The following is a 20,887-nucleotide window of genomic DNA, read 5'->3' as shown; positions in this document are numbered from 1 at the left end:
AAAAATTAAATTTACTTCTGTTACATTGAGTACCAAATATAAATGATACAGAAAAAAGTTCAACTATGCAAAATGATCAGAGAGGCTCTTGCTTGGTAAATAGAAGGTTCACAATATAGTTAACTTTCCTTCAATCAGTAAACTTATTTTAGCACTAAAGACATTCTGATACTTTCCCTTTAAAAAAAAACCCAAATGGATATGTCCTCCGCTTTTAAAAAGCAGCAGCTTGTATTCTCGCACTCAGGAATCCATTCTAATAAATATAAGAAGGATGTCTGAAAGGAAAACCCATCCTAAATCACTCATATAATACCAGAGTTTTCACAAAATTGATCCAATGCTTTACTAAATACTTTTCCATTCTTTTCCATCTAATTTTGAGACTTTTTTAAATAAAAATTGCAGAGCTGTATTTGGAAAGTAGTTATATAGCTACTATTTTGTTCCATTTGAAATAGTTATTTATTCTGAAAGAAATACATCTTCTCTTGCTCATGCAAAATGTCTCAAACAGTAATTAAACTTTTGAGCACTCAGGAATTCCTCTGAACAGCAGTATCACAGACATAGAGGCCCAAAAGCATCATAATGATCATGTAGTCAGATTTGTATCCAACAGGCCTCAGGATTTCCTTTAATTCTCTACTAAAGCCCAGCAACTTTTGACCAAGCAAAAAAGGTTTCAGAAACAACTCTAAAAAGCTGTACTCTTCCCAGCTCCAGCAGTCTTTAATGAATACTGTATAAGCATTCATAAGTATACAAATATTTATGAAAAACATTTACTGAAAGATGAATAGATTTTTGTATCTGAAAACATTTGAAAGTTTCTCTAATCACTTTGCTTTTTATTGATATAGACTGTGCTCTACCTTCACAGTCACTATGTTTAGTTCTGCAAGCACAACCGACTCCTTCTCTTTGAATGACATTGTCTTTTTTCTTCCTTGGCTAGGAAGACAACAAGGACGTTTACTTTTCAAAGCACATAGTGAAAATAAATGCTTCTTTCCTAACTCTCTCTAACCCCAGTAAAACTACTTGGTCACCTACTCCAGAACCTTCATTGTTAAGTAATTGGGAAAAATTATTTCCCAGAATTTCCTGTATAACCTTCCTCTACTGAGGTTCACTGTAGTGGGATAAGCAAAAAAAGGTGAGTGAGAAAGGTGGCAGGGGGAAAGGTCCAAGTCTCACTAGGGTTTAGAGTTTCACAGCACCATTTTTCTGCATCAGTACTACTTTCATGCTCATCTTCTTCCCACCTCTTGTTTGTGCCTAGCTTATCCAATTGTCTTGTGAGCTGAGTCTGTTTGAAAATAAGACCAGGAGGAAGGAGGGGAGTAGTTAAGTAATTTTTATGCCGAAACCAGTTCATCACATGGTCACACAAAGAGTCAGACTGTCACACCTGAAGGATGGGATAAGCAGAGGCTAGCATGCCAGCTAACACTGCTGATAAAAGAAACACTCCAAGTACATCCATCTATATACATATAAAACAACCATTCGCAGACACAAAAAGTGATTTTAAAATCGAGTTACTGATCTTGAAACTATATACAGCAAAACTCTTCAAAATCTACTGCTCCTCCTCCACCTCCTGTTCTTCAGCTCTCTGTATATCGTGCAATATGTGCACATTCACACGGTGTGCTCAAGCATTTTTGTATGTTCAGGAAGCTCATTCCAATTCAAAGTTTCTAGGGACACTATTTCAACTCAGTTCCTTGCAGACTTACTGCTTTGTCAAAAGCAGAACTACGAATTTAATATTCAGAGATACACTTTTCTTTGTCAAATAGGCCACCTACATTGGTACAGCATACTTACTTGTAAGCTGTGTTATTCACCTGAAAATTATCAACAATTCTAATTCATATTTTGATCTAATGAAATATATTGGGGATTTTATCTGCCATGGCTTTTATTGTAAAATATAACTGAAGCAGAAATCCACACAAAGAAAAAGTATGCTTACTGTTTTGATTCTTCATGTCACCTTTTTATAAAGGGATTTTCACAAAAAAGTAGAGTCATTCTAGACAGATTTATTTACAAATCCTTAAAAAGACTTCACAATTCCTTTTCAGATCATCTTAACTTCTTTGCTTACCATTATTTCCTCCCATGCCAGTGGCTCAAAGGAAACAGACAAATCCAGCTTCTTCCAAGATTTTCAGTTTCTCATTTTAATTTCTTTATAAGGTCACTTGCATTCTGCAGTAATAAATATTTACTACCCAACTTGCTATTAGTACAATCATTCTAACTATGCAATAATTAAAGTGAACAGTACCTGTTCAAATATTTACATTGAACACAGTCTTGCAACTGTATGAAATTGTTTTGCTGTTCACATCTAGCTAGTATGTGGATCTACTCACAAATTATTTTTATTTAAATTGTTTATCTTTTTATATTGTATTTTATTTACATTATTTTATTTTAATCTTTTTATATCTACATCATCTTCCCAACAGGTCTGAAGAAATTCTTTAATCAGAACAGGTGATCCTATGAGACATGTAAATAGGTGTTATTTCTGCATTGTTGTAAACATGGTAAAACTAATATTTCCTAAACATCAGTTTAACAATGTTCTCCTCTCCTGCAAATGTGTTCGTAACTGAAGTCTGACAAATAACTCCTCTGTTCCTACAAAAGCCACAGTTGTGAAGGAAGCAGCCAATACTCAAAATACCAGAGTCCAGCTCCAAAACAATCTTCAAATATCAGGGGATACACCTTGGACGAGAATTAGTATTAGCAGTGAGGGGATTGCAAATATTAAGGTCATTAAGGTCACTATGATCTCAAAATTGGGTAGGAATTCATTTTTTGGCTATTTGCTGCAGTGATCTGAAAATAAATCATTTCAGAAACAGTTTCTTGAGGAACCAAATATCTGTCCCCAATTTAACTTTGCTCTGAATGTCCCTATCATAAAATAGGCAGATTTGCAACAGCTGGTTTTTAATAATTCAGATAGGTGAACTAATTTGAGAGGCTTGACCGGGGTGAGGATGGGACAGAATGCAGAGAGCACTTCCATTTTCACTCTTTGTTTCAGGCTAAGTTTTTGTAGTACCTGCTGCTGAAGGCATTATCTCCTCAAAACTGTTAGCTGAGATACTGCATACTCTCTAAACCTAAACCTCCTCAAGTGTCACTGTTCAACACGTTTTTTCAGATTGTTAGTAATGACGTCTCTAACTGGTACATTGAAAAGGTTTCCAAAAAGAAACCATTTTCCCCTAACTAGCAGAAACTAGGAAAGGCATCAACTACGGCAAAACAGTATGAAGACGCCAAAATAAAAAGAAGTAATTACATCCTGGAATTAAGCCTGTCATATGGAGCCAACTCAGACTGTAAAGCAGCAGCAGGCCCAGAAATCACAGCTCCTAGAGCACTCCAGCTCCCTGGCACCAGTAAGAGCCTCCCAAGATGCTGACAAACCTGGACATTCTCCTGCAATGGTTACTTAGCTTTAAGACACTTAAGGCATCGAAAAGACATTGTTTATCTACAAAAATATTTCCAGACATAAACAACTGAGAAGAAACTGGCAGAGTAACAGATATTAGCCCTCACATCCCTAAGGTGGCTTTTTTCACAAGGAGAGTCACCCTCCACTTCTCTGCTAGCAGAAAACCACATTAAACACTGGGCACGATTCAAAACCCAAATGCCTTAAAATATTCTCAAATAGACAAACACATCACAATCTATGTAAACATGGGATCAATCTTTCACACTTGCTTTTGAAAATATTGTTTGCAATTCAAAGATATTTTTAATCTTGATCTATCAAAGAAAAAAGGAAAATAGGAAGGACTTTCCTCTGGAGTTTCACACACCCATCAGTACCGCAAGTTTAAAGTAAAATCTTGTTTGCAAGAGAAAAAAACCCACTTGTGATTGGCGCACTACATAACCTTTTCACCTTTTTTTTCCCTCACAACAATATTTAAAAAGATAATATAATCTTAAAATAGACTGAAAGAATTTTGATTCACTGTCTACTAGTAAGTCTATATTAAAGAGTTCTAGCATTTTTTAAAATGGGTATTTAGAACATATCTTCAATGATTTCCTCTGATACTAGTGGTCAGCAATTTACATATGTGAAGGAAATGTATTAATTGCCTGCGCTTTTGGATAACTAAAAGAAAACCCACCAAAAGGTTATAGTCTACGAATGTCTTCACATATATGATCTTAGAATAAATAGTTCATTTGGAAGGGACCTACACTATTCATCTAGTCCAACTGCAATCTTGAAAACAGCATTAAATATAAAAAACAAAGTCCTCAAAACCAACACACTGCCAAGCATGTAGCTGCTTCACCACTGAACTGGCAGAGCTTCACAGTTCGACTAGGTTTCTCCTTTGGCCAGTCCTACATAGCTTCCAGAAGTCCTCAACAGATTCAGACAAGCGTTCGCTCAGCATAGCCTGTTCCTAAAATACAGTGGCTATGGACAACTTCCAACACATCCTATCTGCGACTCCTCAATATTGCTCTGACCTGGGAGGAAAGTGACTCTCAGTTTGCATACTGGTTCAAATCACAGGCATCCACTGCAATATCCCGCTTTCAATATTATTATACAAAGTAGCATACAGTCCAAAATAAAAATCAACAAGTTGGTAATCATACTAATGCTGCTGTTCCCTTGCAAAGCAATTTACAGTGCTTTTATCACCATAAAACTCCTGTAATATCTTAAGCCTGCAACAGAAATCTGACTAACAAAAACCAGTTGTTAAAATCAAAAGCACTTTTGTGATGGAAAACCAAAAGCACACTCCCATCAGCAAGATACTTAATAAAAAAAATATATAATTAGGTACACTGTTTTAGAATTGTACCCTGTGTTTTGGAAACGGTGGCCAAACTGATATGCCACCATCTTCCCATCTGCTGAGTAACTGAATTTATTTTTCACTTGTAACTATTTTTATTTACTAATTCAGGAGGTTTCCAAAACAGAAGTCAGAACTGACTTACATATGATTCATTCTTCATTATTGCAATTTTAATCTAAAACAAGGTTACTTTGCAGCATACCTTTTGACTCAAATACGATTGTCTGAGTTTTACAGTCTGGTTAATACATGCAGTCTTTACTTCAGCATGGGTCACTTGAAACTACTTAGCAGCTATTTGAAAACACTTAAATATGTGCTACTGTCACAGGAACAACAAAACAACTTAGAAATATCTTTGGCATGGGAAGGTGGAATAAACACCATAGAAGTTGACATAAGAGAAATATGAGGCACAATATTTAAAATGACTTCTTCATTCATAGTTTCTAGAATGAAATGAAACGTCAGATTTACCTCCTTGATTTCGTTTTAAAATCAAAAAAACTAGGCAACAGTCAACCAGCAACTGAACACAGGAAAAAAGGATTACATTTAATGATTAGTATTTCAAATAGCTTCTCCTGCAATTTTTCCTGATCACTTCACATGCCTGCAAAATGAATTACATTTCATAAATTAAACAAGTTATTCGGATATTCTTACAAATAGCCATTATAGTTTTGAATTGAACTATTCATGACATTGCTTAATACTTACAGCATGCAGCTTCTACAATATCATTTCTACCTAAGCAATGCACAGAGAAAACACATTAAAATAAAATATAAAATTTTGAAAAAACTGAAAACTGAAGCAACTGTACTTCCCAACGATAAATATGACTAACATCTGTTGCAGAAACTGCTTGGCACTTGTACAGTTTTGTGAAGGATTTTTGTTGTAGATAAATATTTTTCTACAATTCCTATTACACACCACTCAACTCAGACATTTTCTTTAATTATACTACAAGGAGTCCTTTCATATCCATTACAGAAAGGCAATTTGTTGCCTAAAAGAATGCATACATACTTCTAAATTTCAACTGTGATTCATCTGTCTTCTGACACATAAAAAAGCAAGGAAGTACCTATAATCAATGGACTTAGTTCTGCAAAAATGGCTAATAAAACTCTCAATGCTCAACACATTATTTTTGTTAAATCCTGAAATATGCTCTTTTTGAAATAAGGAATGGTCTTATGATTCAGCATTTTACTTTCATTTCTTATCTCAATAATGAGGACAACAGCACAGCAAAGCCTTTAGGAAAGCAAGAAATTGCCATTTTAACACTGGCAAAATTGACTGAACAAGGCTCCCACTTCACAGACGCAGCAAACACAGGACATCATTTTTTCAGGGAAAAAAGTAACAACTCTGTGACATTCTCCTTCATTTTTTTTGTAATTTTGTTTTCTGCTATTCTTAAGTAAAGAATTTCAAAGACATACATTGAGGTCTTGAAGCAGGGGATTTCTTCTGAAAATATGCATAAGCTGTGCGCATTTAACAATTTTCTTGTATTCAGCATTTCATACAGACTCAAAGTAGTAATCAAGACTTGTTTGCTATGATAATACACGGAAAGATTTTTCTTTTTTTAAAGCAGAAACATATCTAAAAGCTATTGTAAGCATATAAAGATCTACTGCTCTACTGAGATATCAAGCAATTGGTAATGACGGATGAGGACAAAGTGAGGGTACTGCCAATAAACGAGAAGAAATGCTAACTCTAAATACACAAAAGACTCAGTTCAGACCCAAAAGTCTATCCACATGGGCTCAACTGCAAAATGGAGAGTTACATGTATAATTTGCTGTAAAGCAAACTAACTGGCATTGTATTCACTATTACAAAACTGGGAAGGAACATTTCCTAAATTATATTTATAATCAAAATCCTCAATTAACTTTAAACCAAATTTGGCTGTTTTAAAAAGGAAAAAAGTAGTAAAATAAAAAATACTTAAATCATGTGGAAAAAGCATTTCCATTGATGGAAATTGTAATCTCTACTGCTCTATGAAAAAAGTAAAAATCAAGACACCTTCAGTATATTTGGATGAATAAAATGAAACCAGTTGTGTCTCAGGATACTGTAATTTTTTTAAGTGGAAGGTTTAGGAATACATGCATTACTTTTACATTGCACAATAAACTACAAGAGATTAATAAACTGATATATAAAAATCCATATTACATTTCCTGTAAATATTCATTACTTCTTCCTAAATCTGTTTTTAGATGAACAAGACCTAGAACTCGTAGATTCTACCCCTGCATCATTTCAGTTTGCCTTTTTAAGTAACGTGATATATTAAATCCAAATTCCTTTTTTTCTTTCCTTTTTGCTAAGCACGGGTTCTTGGAGGAAAGGACCAACAATTTAATAAAACATTTTACAGTGTAGCTTACACAGTTCTCACTTAATCTCTTCCTCTTATATGAAAAATATCATTGTACTCCAGTCACATTTATGCTTCTTAACATATAAGCTTAACTTTTTATCCTCTATTTCTTTTGGCTAAGAAAGGAGGCATAAATAGCAATAAAGCAGTACAAAAAGTACATGCAACTATACTGTACAAATAGTTATCCTACAGGTCAGTAAGTTTTGCATTGAATTGAATTGGCATTCTTCAGAAAGATCATATTTTAGACAAAGAAGTGCATCTAAAAGCAACAAGTTTAAATACAAAGCAGCAACACAGTATAAGGTGCTGAAAGTTTTCACTCTGCTGTAATAAAAAACACCACTCACAGAACAAACAGGACATTTCACATACAATCTTTAATAGGAAGAGTCTTTTAAATGACATTTATGAACAGAATGACACAACCAAATTTTAACTTCTTCCTATAACTTCAGAAGACTAGGTAGACGCTCATGAAGAATCAGTAACTTTCAGCATTTTCTCAAAGGTATGTGACATGATAGTAATGTAAGAAAGACAAATTTTTCAGAAACTTAAAAGCACGAGGTACACCAAATAGAACAATTATGTAATTTACTATGTGATAGCTACAAGTTAGACAAAGACATTATTCCTTAAAAGAAGAAAATCAGAACAAATTAAGGACTTCAGAACAGTAATTGCAACTCTGCCCTCACATCAGTACACAGCAGTTCAGAAAAAAAGCTTTTACATAAAAGACAACCTATGGCTGCAATCTATTGCTTTAAGCAGTTGCAAAGAATGGAGTAATGGGGTAGTGCAAGATTAAAACCAATAGCAAATAAAAAAACAAGCTAAACAAAAAAATCACTGTCCCAGCAGCTTTTGATAAGAGTAGTTTAAAAACGCCTTTTCTCCCTTAAGCAAAATATGGTGAAAGCAGAAGAACTGCTTGTATCCAAGTATTACTTGTTTGTTTTCCAGAACAACTAAGCCTGTATAGAGTGCATTGGACTGAGTTCTTAAGGGCTGGGACTGTTCTTGGTCTACCTACTTAGAGTGAAGAGTAATTGAGGCCAGTCCTTAACTAGGATGTCAGGGTAATAAGTAATACTGGGTCAGTGGTGTGCAAATAGTAAATACAAACAGGCAAGATGCTGCCACATTAACATACCTCTTGTACGGAGCGAGCTGCTGGCTTGTCTTGATGATTGGCCAATATTAAAAATGGCAAAGTACATAACTGTGGGTGCTGGAGAGCAGAATGCAGTTCATTCCTAGCAGTTTCTAGATCATCTTCAGAGGAGGCACTGTCTAATACAAATATTACCCCTTGGGATCCTTGGTAGTAACGACTCCAGTATTTCCTGATATTGTCAGCCCCTTTCAAGACAATAATAAGAAATAATTAAAACAAGAATAATTAAACAGATTTAACACTTGTATCTGAAAATAACCCTTCTACTTAGAACAATCAAAGCAATGGACTAAATTTTCTCTCCTAAATAATCATCATTGAAAGAATAAAAAGGAAAAAAGCAACCATAAATCCAACACACGTACGAAAGTCAAATTAACTTTGTTTAAATAAGGAAGGTATTTGACTCAATACAGTTTTCATCTCTGAAGGTTTCTGCTTCATTAATGAGTACTGGCAGAATTACCATGCTTCCAGTGCATGGAATCACTGGAATCTAATCTAATCTATACCTTCTCTAATGAAGTATCTTGGTACTAATACCTAAACCTTTGCCCATTCTTTTTAACTTAGCCCTGCAGCTCCTTGCTGTAACCTGTAGCTTCTGTCATGGCAGTTGCTCATTTCTGAGCATGATAAGGTCTTTCAGTTCATCTCCAAACGATCAGGCGAACACTTCACAATTGGGGAAAAAAGGTGTCAGGAAAGCCTATTAAAGTAATTAGAAATTTAATGATGACAATGGTGATACAACAGTGAGTTGAACAGTGAATGAGGAGATATGGTGACAACATGAAAAGGCATTCATTTCAACTATTTTTGCTCTGTCAACCACGCTAAGGATTCTGGAAGAGCCCAACAGTAGACACGAGTGACTCTACAGGCTTATGTGCCATGGTAATTTTTAGGACACAGTTCAGCAGCACTCAGCCATCTCAACAGAAGCCAAGCAATGAGGTTATCTACAGAAAGCTTTTGTCTCCCCTGGAGAGCAGCATACGTTTTAACACTGAGGTAGGAAAAAAACCAACCACTGTATTTGACAGCTGTCAAACTATCTAAACTATGATTTGGATATGGGCTATTCTTTGTACATCTGAATCTGGCACTACACTCATGGGGACTAATGCTAAAAAGTAAACAGCAGCAATACTCAAGTAGAAAACTTGACATGTCTGCAAGACAGTGATTTACAGAAATGTGCTGAAGGTATCCTTTACAGACACTTTTCTTACTTTGAGATAGAGAGAAGTGAACTTTAATGTAGACACAGATACCAAGTGCTGATAAGAATAGAGCTCCATTTTTTAGTGAAACAAAACTACACAAAAATTCTGAGCAACATGTAGGCACAAACTGAGAATTTAATGCAACATAATTACTATAACATTGATATGATACTTAAAATATTAAATTCATTTATACATTGTGCAATAGAAAAGACAGTGACTAAACAAAGGTGAAGAAATAAGTATCTAAAAAGGAATTTACACGATATACTTTAGGCATCCAACTCAAGAGTATTCAAATCTCGCCCCATGGAGTTACTGTCTTCTCTGTTCTGTCCACACTGGAACCTTAAGCACTCCGTTTCTGTATACTTGCACCTAGCACAATTTAGGTGGCTAATGAATGCTGTGAACACACACTTTTTCCTACAAAGAATACTGAAGTCATACCTGAACAGTTTTTTTCTGCAAGAGATCTAAAGAGTTGATTAAAGGTACATGGTCATGGGATTTAGTCAAGACCTTGCTTAATTTCTCTATTTATTTAACCAGACTCATAAGTAACAATGCACAAATAGGACAGGTGTTTCATTTATTTTATCATCAACTTCTGAAGATGAACAATACTTATACAGAAGAGGGATTGCATTGAAAGCTAATTCTATGTTTCTCTACCACCAGAATATCTACCAATTGTACTCGTAAAGAATTTCATAGCATCTGTTAGAAGCCCCAGTCTTTCCAAACAGCTGTCTATGTCAGAACCAAGTAGAGCAAGTTGCCAGAGGGACACTATTTACATAGCCACATACATAGCAGTATCGGAGGCATCTAAAGTATCACATTACTTTAAAAACTGGTAGAGAATCATTTTGAATTAACTGAAAGGCCAACACCATGATCAGTTCTTTGAAGGTCTTTTTTTTTTCCTAGCAACATAACATCTGTCTTTCTTACGCTAAGCTTCAGCCAGCTAGTTTTTAATCACATGTCGCCGCCAGACCCTAAGACTTATCTTTGTAACCGTACTATTTCTACAGAAATTTTTTCTAAAGAAAAATTGTGTGGTGAACTACAGAGCATTTGACCTCTCGTATCCAGGCACATGGAAGAAAGCAGCTCATGAATCCCTGCATGGGACAGTGGAGCCAGAAAAGCAGTATACTGATTTGTTGATCTTACAGTACTGTCTTTTTGGTTCAGATTCTTTAGCTACTCAGCTTTGTTTCTCTACATCAACTGTCCAAAAGAAACACCACCAAAGCGCAACAGGCCTTTTCTCTCCAGCCCTGGCCTGTCACCATGGCGTAGCTGTAAGAACCAACTAATAATGTTCAACAAAACTTGGTATTTCCTTCAGGATCTTCCATTAGAATAATGACCTGCTCTGAACTTGCTTACACTTCAATTCTGAGGAAATCACAGCCTGAGGTTTAAGAATAAAAAAAATTTGCACTAAGCAGACAAGAAAAAAGACTAAGAAAGTCTGTACCTTGGCATGCCATTTTACCTCATTTTTCTGGCAAACGCACTTGAAAAATAATTCTTGGCATCAATAAGCTATCAGCAACTGGAAATCACAATTTCTACAAGACAAATAAGCTTATATTCTTTTGCCTTAACTCTTCATATTCAGGGAGCATAACCTGCTCTCAACTTCTTTCTTCAGAGCATTAGGTAGTACATTGTGGGGTCACCCTGGGCAGGAAACACTGGCTTGCAAATAGTGATCCAGCCATTGCACCTTACAGCATGACAAATTCAGTCTTACAGAGCAAGCAGTTGTTTTTTAAAGTCTGTGCAGTTTAGCACAGACTATCCTATGAATTAATCTTTTCATCTATTCCAAAGGTTTCTAAGACAGGCAAATTCAAAGTCTGAGTTCTTTGGCAATCCAGAATGTAATGTGCATCCATTAAACACCCTCAGACTCTCAGAGACTGCTGAGATAAAACCAGAAGCTTAACTGGCACCCAAACAATAGTAACACACAAGATAAGCATTTAGGTTTGTCAGTCTAATATCATGTGTTTCTCTAAGAGCTTTGCAGGCACGTGGCTGCTACTTCAGGCACTTCATGCCTAAACTAAAATTAAAAAAAAAAAAAAAAAAAAAAAAGAAAGAAAGAAAAAGAAAGAAGTAACTCAGGTAAAAATCTCCAATATATCAGAAAGACATAACAACAATTAACATTAGACCTAGGCAACATGCTATGTGAAAGGTTCACTAAAATGTAACATTCAGTGTAGTATTTTCCTCAAACACAGGCAAGAGCCAGGACTCATACCTAGGCATAGGATGTTTCCCTCAGCAATTAACCCACAGGAGTGGGTTGAGTCCTGTGATGTGACTAAAACATCCCATTTACAAATTTGGGTGGTGGGGGACCACACTACAAGACAATCACACTACTTACTAGAAAAGAAAAGATTGTACTCAGTCAAACATAGGCTTGAATTACTTTATAAAAGGAAAAAAAAACCCAACCTGTCCTTACAGAGAAACAACAGGGTGCTGTAATTAAAAATCCCAATCATTCAGCATTACTACAGGGCTAGTTTATTCAACTAACTGTTCAAAATTTTAGAAAGTTTTAATTTGTAATTTTTTAAATGTCAAAGAAATATTTTTTTTCTGATTATGAGCCAACGGTATAGTGTGTCCACATTAACACTGTTTATGATTTGCATCAGTGCCAACAGTACCCTCTCAAATGCCCCTCGGAGCTGGGGGCAAGAGTTTGAAAGTTACATGCAGTTTAATATACATCTAAAACAGGCTGCACAATTATGCACTCCTGTAAATATTACACAAAATGAAGACCTGCAAATCCTCCTTTCAACTATGAATACTTCTGTTTACATCTTCATTCACAGCAGCTTGAGGCTACCTTCAATTTCCTCCTTTTCAGTACTTTCAGGAGAACAGAACATAGCATTACAGAAAAAATTCACTGAATGGAATTTCAAGGTGTCAAATTTGTTACTTGTCAAACTTGCAGCAAGTCTCCATTGAGAGCACAATGAATGTCACGCAGCCCTTGCTTCAAGATAGTCTAGCCTGCACATGAAAGCTCTTGTTCACCTCAAAATACATCATAGCGCTAGAGAAGTTATAGTCTCAAATCCAGGGAATAACTTTTTTTCCTTCCCACCAAAACCAGTTAACCTAGGCCATGAAAGAATGTAGCCTGCCAGTTTTTCTACCACTTCAAATATAACATCCACTCACCTGAAATAAAGACACCAACTTATTTTGAAAGTTTTATAGTTGATTAAAAAATTACATAGATAATTCCTCTACATGTATTGAACAGGCAACTTCTAATTAGCAAAAAGGTGAAAAGATGCCAAGAAATATGTCAACCATGCCACAAAATCTTTTTGCATGAAAGACTGGCCCGTGAGTGGGGCAGTAAGAAGGAAGAGAAGGGAAAAAGAAATCTCTTGTCCGTTCTTGCAAAATCTTTAAATACACCCTACCCTCCTGCCCCTAGAAAACTTTATGAAAAGAATTTTGAAATAACTATTTCTAAATCTACATAGGGTTTATAACTTCACTTCCCATCATTTCCTCACATGGAAAACCGACATGTTTTCTTAGGTAATCAGGAAAATGGCTAAAATCTTAGAAATCTTAACACATTTTTAAGAGATGTGGCTGCTCCTTATCTATCTTGAGCATGCCCTCTATTTAGGTCTCCCAGTACTCCCTTTGAATAAATACAGCATATAGATTTTTTTGTTGTTGCTTTTTGAACACTAGTTATTTTTCAACCTGTTAGCTCCTTTTTATTACAAATAAAGTTATAAATCCTAAGATACCCACTTTGTATGTACATGCAATTTGTCCACAGACAGACACATCCACACACAAATACAGAAGTTTCCCACAGGTATAATGTCAGTCACCCTTCAATGGCTATTTTGTATTGCTACTGCGTAGCGCTAAGCAGCAATACAGATGCTAAACCAAAAACCCTCCTCAAGACTCAAAAGTCCCAGGACTTTTGCTTCCTAGGGTTTAAGACCAAGTGATCACAGCCTCCTTTCCCTAGCCTTTCAGGTAGTGCACTCCTGCAATCATACACAAACCATGGCAGCAGGAAATTGGTAGGTTTATTTCCTGAAAGAGAACATTTTGAGATTGTTAGATCAGCTATATTCACTGCAGCAATTCAACAACAATTTGAACAAACAGCATAACAGAAAAAAAAAAAACAACCCAAAAAATGTTGAGGAATAAATCTTCTGCCTTTATATTCAATATATACAAAAATCAGAAATACACATAAGTTTATTGCGCTTATTCTTGTTTTTCTTATCAAACTGAAGTTTATGGAAACCATCTCTGTCATCTCTTGTCTGCTTTCCAGGCTTCCCCAGTGAGATTAATCTGGAAGTCAAGACTTCAGTATTTTCCCTAATAGCTAACTTGAGTGCTGTCTCCAACATTGAATCTCCACCTACTCTGATATATGAAACTGTTACAAAAATATTTAGGTTGCAAGCACTTGGAAATTTTAAAAACACCATATTTACACTTGCCTGCAGAAAGTCAGTTTGATCTACTTAGGTGTGTGTATCTTACTGCCATCTTAAAGTAAAACACGCGATTTGAAACAAAAATCTCCTGTTCTCATCAGGAACAGACAGGCCATTTTAAAAGTTCATTTAAAAAAAATCTTACAGATCATTTCAAAAGGAAGATAAGGAAATATGTGCCCTGCAATGTGCTCTAACATTTCTCAAAGAGTCTGCAGCAGGTGGCACACCATGCTAAACTGGACTTCATGTATGACAGCCATTCTCAAAATCACCCCTGCTTTTTTCTTTTTTTTTAATTTTTTAAAGGCACAAACACACAGTAAGTCCTCAAGGGCCAGCAAAGAAAGGTTGGCAACAAGAAAATCATCTGCCAGTTCCCTGTCTACCCATTACCCCATCTCTGCCCTTCTTCTGCCTCTGCTGGAGGACTCAGTAACAGCCAGGATCTCAGAACCAGTGGCACAACTCCCCAGGCAGATAACTGCGGCCAGCACCCAGCAAGGCTCATACCTACCCTCCTCCGAGCTGCAGTCACCCCTTTGGTAACAGTGCAGTTAACCTCAAATAAAGCTCAAAATGCATCTTACTCTATGGCACTTAAGACTAGTAGGCATATAAAGAAAGCAGCAAGTCTACCACACCTATGTATTTCTGTCTGTTTAGCCCTTCTGCTGACTGGTTCACAAAAGTTTGAATCCATTTTAGCCTTTGCAAGGATCAAGGCCTTTTCTGTCTAGAATCAAAAATAAAAACTTTTTTTTTGTTTGGGGGGGAGTTCATAAAATGTAGGTATCATTTCTGATGCTAAACTAGGCTGCTACAGTCTGACCTTTGATTCAGCCTGAAGAAAATGGAGTTGCAAGTCCAACAGGAGACAAGAGACTTTCTAGCAAACCACAGGTTCTACTTTTCTCTCCACAAAACATCCCATCAACAAAAATAACGAGGGCCCCACCCCACAAAAAATTTCCACTAGAAAATTTTGTGTTTTCCTTATAATATCATATTGTACACAGCTTTGATAGGCATTGCTTGCATGGCTCCTACTTATTTTGAGTAAGATAGGCAGTGGGTTGTCTATTCACACCATAAAAATCTAATTGTAGAGAAAGAACAGTATTTCCAAAGAACAGTGGAAAGATCGCTATGCTGATTCCTTATTGGAGGTTCCTCAGGACTCATGTTAATGAGATCCATAAGCAGGTGTAAATGATCTCTCTTATCTATGAAATGAGGAAACTATGTGACAGAGCCTGGGCTTAGGCACCATTTGAACAGCAAGCTGAGTATGATTGATAGCAAACAGATCTAACTTTAATGCTTTGGGAAGCTGAATGTCTCTGTGCGACTCACAGCTTGGACAGCTCATCAGGGTCATCTAAAAATTTCATCTGCTAAGATGTTCTGTGAACTGTTAGATGCAGCTATGTCACAGATGGCATTGCATGTACTCCACAACCAGATTTTGTAGAGATGTCAGCTGCCTTTTAGTCAAATACAGTACAGAGATTTTATTGCTTTGTGTTAGTTTGTCCCTATGAAGATGACTCAGGCTGGCATTTACCTGTGGGGTCAGTTTTCTGATGACTAACTAGATTAAATTTTAGCTGCTCTTCCAGGCTACATTGCTAGAAGGGTGTTCAGTACACCCCTCTACCTTCACAGAGCACAGGAGAAGGAAAAACTTCCAAAGTAAGGCAAAATATGCATGCTTTGTTTAACCAATCGTATTTAAAGTTATTTGTTCTCAAGCTCTCACCTAGAAAATTAATATAGCTGGCCTAAGAATGTGAATTTATGACTTTGGTCATGAAGCTTAAGAAGGAATAGCAGTGGTGAGGACAGCTATCTCTCTTTTCCTGGGCATGCTCAACCAACTGGAGCCTCAAGCATCCCGGATATTAACCACTCCGCTCTTGCTAAGCATTTAACACATTTTGTCTTAAATGAAGTTTCAAAGATGACTATACAACATGTTGAATCTCTGTGCTTGTGAAGAAGGCCTTTGGGTGGATTACAAAAATGTAACACAAACATATGATAATAAATTTTAGTACATAAAACAGAGAATGTTACTAAATCCCATAACACGTTGTTAGTATTTTTAAACTTGGTAAGAAGAAAAAGAGCTGTTCACACCCAGAATCATTCTTTTTAAATTTGACCAGGCTCAGTATTTGGCATCTCACCAGTAGTTTCTAAGCCTGCATTTAAAAGATAGCAAACTAAATTATAAAACAGAATTATTGTTAAAAAAACCCTGTAACAGACCTCCAGAATGGACCTAAAATCTTGATTTAGGCCTGAATAAGTACCCACCTCACAACAGACACCATGACTTCAGATTCTGTTCTAACAGCATTACAACAGCAAATGACTGAATAAATGGTGGTTTCAGGCACTGTGTCTCCAGGCTGGAATTTGTTAGAACCAAAGAAAAACCTTCCTATTTCCTTTGCACCTTCAGTATCTGTCTTGAGAATAAACCTCAGCATTCAGCACCCAAAACTTTGTTCAGCAAAACACTTAGAACTTTCTGAAGAACTGTTACCATCTGCCTTATTTTTCCAGTCTTTCCCCACTCTCCTCCATGTTCATTGTACACAATTTCATCCTTAGTTCCCACCACAGACCGCTGCACCATAACAAGAAATCATCAAATCTGTAATTTCTTTCTATACCACTACTTAGCTGAGTTATCCTGGTAAAAGTACATACTGAGAGAATGTGGACTAGGGCACAGCACATCTTCATAGTAATCTAAATCACACACATTCATAGAATCATAGAATGGTTTGGGTTGGAAGGGACCTTAAAGATCACCTAGTTCCAACCCCACTGCCATGGGGAGGGGCAGGGACACCTTCCACTAGACCAGGTTGCTCAAAGCCCCATCCAACCTGGCCTTGAACACTTCCAGGGAGGAGGCATCCACAACTTCTCTGGGCAACCTGTTCCAGTGCCTCACCACCCTCACAGCCAAGAACTTCTTCCTTACATCTGATCTAAATCTACCCTCTTTTGGTTTAAAGCCATTACCCTTTGTCCTATCACTACATGCCTTTATAAAAAGCCCTGTCTGGCTTTCTTGTAGGCTCCCATTAAGTACTGGAAGGCCACGACAAGGTCTCCCTGGAGCCCTCTCTTCTCCAGGCTGAACAACCCCAACTCTCTCAGCCTGTCTTCACAGCAGAGGTGCTTCAGCCCTCTGATCGTCTTTGTGGCCCTCCTCTGGACTCACTCCAACAGGTCCACATCCTCCTTATGTTGGGGGCCCCAGAACTGAATGCAGTACTGCAGGTGGGGTCTCATGAGAGCAGAGTAGAGGGGGAGAATCACCTCCCTTGACCTGCTGGTTACACTTCTTTTGATGCAGCCCAGAATGCAGAGCGCACATTGTTGGGTCATGTTGAGCTTCTCATCAACCAACACCCCCAAGTCCTTCTCCGCAGGGCTGCTCTCGATCCCTTCACTGTCCAGCCTGTATTTGTGTTTGGGGTTGCCCTGACCCATGTGCAGGACCTTGCACTTGGCCTTGTTGAACTTCATGAGGTTTGCATGGGCCCATCTCTCAAGCCTGTCAAGGTCCCTCTGGATGGCACCCCTTCCCTCCAGCGTGTCGACCACACCACACAGCTTGGTGTCATTGGCAAACTTGCTGAGGGTGCACTCAATCCCACTGTCCATGTCACCAAGAAAGATGTTAAACAGTGTTGGCCCCAATACTGATCCCTGAGGAATGCCACTCATCACTGGTCTCTACTCAGACATAGAGCTGTTGACCGCAACTCTTTGAATGCAACCATCCAGTCAATTCCTTATCCACCAACTGGTCCATCCATCAAATCCATGTCTCTCCAATTTAGAGACAAGGATATCATGTGGGACTTTGCCAAAAGCTTTGCACAAGTCCACACAGATGATGTCAGTCGCTCTTCCCTTATCCACCAACACTGTAGGTAGAAGGCCTGTCACAGAAGGCCACCAAATTTGTCAGGCACGATTTGCCCTGAGTGAAGCTATCTTGGCTGTCACCAATCACCTCCTTATTTCCCATGTGCCCTAGCATAGTTTCTAGGAGGATCTGCTCCATGACCTTGCCAGGCACAGAGGTGAGAATGACTGGCCTGTAGTTCCCCGGGTCTTCCTTTTTTCCCTTTGTAAAAATGTGAGTTATGTTTTCCCTTTTCCAGTCAGTGGGAACTTCCCCAGATTGCCACAACTTCTTAAATATGATGTATAGTGGCTGCAGCAGGTGCACCCGACCCGATAAAGACCGAAACTTCTTGACCACTGAAAAGAAAGAGTTAAAACGAGAAGCCACAGTTTGGGGGTCGAGCTGCCCAGCCCTCATGGAGACTGTGGTCACATACACACCTCCACCAGTGACGACCATCACGTACACACCTCAGTCGAGGGATAGGAAAGGCAAGGCCCTTCAGTCAACAGACAAGGCCCTCAGCCAATGAAACACCTTGGTCGAGGGACGTTTCCAGACCTCTAACAATATATGACCAAAGATCAGATTTGACTTAGAGTATAAATGGAGCCCCCTGGAAGACCCATTTGAGCCAGTCTTCCTCAGAGCAGTGCATCTGCAGTCAGAGACTCTCCCCTTAGATTGGGACACCATCTACGGAAACTCCCCAGGATTGAGTGCGTCACCTTTCTGGTGAGAGATATGCGCATTTTGAGTCATCATTCTAAGCTCAGATTTGGTTATATATATATATATAGCTCCCAACTGACATCCTGAACCTGTAAATAAGTTGTGTTTGTCGCAGTGTTTACAACCTAATACTACCATCCAGTCTGGCTGTTATATCTCAATACAATATAACATTCCTGTTCAATTTGACCATTACATTTTGATACCATTAAAGAAAATTCACTTTCAAAATATATTGCTGTCTGTCTAGTGTTTCTGCGACAGTGGCTTAGCCACTTCATCCGCCAGTTCCCTCAGGACCTGCAGATGCATCTCATCAGGTCCCATGGACTTGTGCACCTTCAAGTTCCTTAGATGTCTCGAACCCGATCTCCAATGGTGGGCAGTTCTTCATTCTCCCAGTCCCTGCCTTCGCCTTCTGTGACTTGGGCGGTGTGGCTGGAGCGCTTGCTGGTGAAGACTGAGGCAAAAAAGTCACTGAGTACCTCAGCCTTCTCCATGTCCCAGGTAACAAGGTCTCCCATTTCCTTCCAGAAAGGGCCCACATGTTCCCTAGCCTTCCTTTTATCACCAACGTACCTATAGAAGCTTTTCTTGTTGACCTTGACATCCCTGGCCAGGTTTAATTCTATCGGGGCTTCAGCATTCCTAACCTGATGCCTGGCTGCTCAGACAATTTCTCTGTATTCTTCCCAGGCTACCTGCCCTTGCTTCCACCCTCTGTAGGCTTCCTTTTTGTGTTTGAGTTTGTCCAGGAACTCCTTGTTCATCCATGCAGGCCTCCTGGCATTTTTGCCTGACTTCCTCTTTGTTGAGCTCGGTGGAGGTGACCCTTGAATATTAACCAGCTTTCTTGGGCCCACTTCCCTCCAGGACTTTATCCCATGGTACTCTACCAAGCAAATCCCTGAAGAGGCCAAAGTCTGCTTTCCTCAAGTCCAGGGTAGCAAGCTTGCTGTGTGCCCTCCTCGCTGCCCTAAGGATCTTGAACTCCACGATTTCATGGTCACTGCAGCCAAGGCTGCACTTGAGCTTCACATTCCCCACCAGCCCCTCCTTGTTGGTGAGAACAAGGTCCACCACAGCACCTCTCCTCATTGGCTACTCTAACACTTGGAGAAGGAAGTTGTCATCAATGCATTCCAGTAACCTCCTGGGTTGCTTATGCCCTGCTGTGTTGTCCCTCCAACAGATATCGCGGTGGTTGAAGTCCCTCATGAGGGCCAGGGCTTGTGAACATGCTGCTGCTCCTACCTGTCTACAGGGGGCCTCACCCACTCAGTCTTCCTGGTCAGGTGGCCTGTAGCAGACCCCCACTATAATGTCACCTGTCCCCGCCCTCCCTTTAATCCTGACCCATAAGCTCTCGGTCAGATCCTCACCCATCCCCAGGCGGAGCTCCATGCACTCCAGCTGATCATTGACATAGAGGACAACACCCCCTCCACGTCTCCCCTGCCTGTTCTTCCTAAAGGATCTGTATCCTTCCATTCCAACACTCCAGTCATAGGAGCCATCCCACCATGTCTCTGTCCTACCAATAAGATCGTAGCCCTGCAGGGGTGTGCACGTCTCTAACTCCTCTTGTTTATTCCCCATTCTACATGCATTTGCATAGAGGTGTTTAAGTTGGGCACCCTGATGAAGCTGACTTTCTGGCTGGAATTCCTTTGTGCTGCTCTTCAGGTGCTCTCCTGCTGACCTGTGAACCCTCTCCAGGCTCTGGGCATCTATTGCTGGCACTGGAATCAAACTGGTAGGAGTGGGATGGATTGAGGTTCCCCTCCCCCAGCAACTTTAGTTTAAAGCCCTCTTCACCAGCTTGGCAAGCCTATGACCAAAGATGCTCTTCCCCTTCTCTGACAGAGGGACCCCATCAGCCCCCAGTGGACCAGGTTTCTCAAAGCAAGTTCCATGGTCTAAGCAGCCAAACCTCTGGCTGTGACACCAGTTCTGCAAC

General features: G+C 38.8%; 1 protein-coding gene across 5 annotated transcripts in view; it reads right to left on the bottom strand.

Annotated features, from left to right (window-relative positions):
- ARL15 (ADP ribosylation factor like GTPase 15) overlaps positions 1 to 20,887 on the bottom strand; it is a 229,220-nt gene that overhangs the window by 122,908 nt on the left and 85,425 nt on the right. For all 5 annotated transcript variants that reach the window (XM_030004113.2, XM_030004118.2, XM_041120873.1 and 2 more), the window contains one exon: positions 8,459 to 8,667. In XM_030004113.2, coding sequence (XP_029859973.1) covers positions 8,459 to 8,667 — 209 coding nt within the window. The remainder of the gene's footprint in view (positions 1 to 8,458; positions 8,668 to 20,887) is intronic.

This window comes from Aquila chrysaetos, chromosome Z (genome assembly GCF_900496995.4).
Source record: "Aquila chrysaetos chrysaetos chromosome Z, bAquChr1.4, whole genome shotgun sequence".
NCBI lineage: Eukaryota > Metazoa > Chordata > Aves > Accipitriformes > Accipitridae > Aquila > Aquila chrysaetos.
The sequence above is the reverse complement of the archived record's forward strand: the minus strand, read 5'-3'. Positions and strand labels throughout refer to the sequence as shown.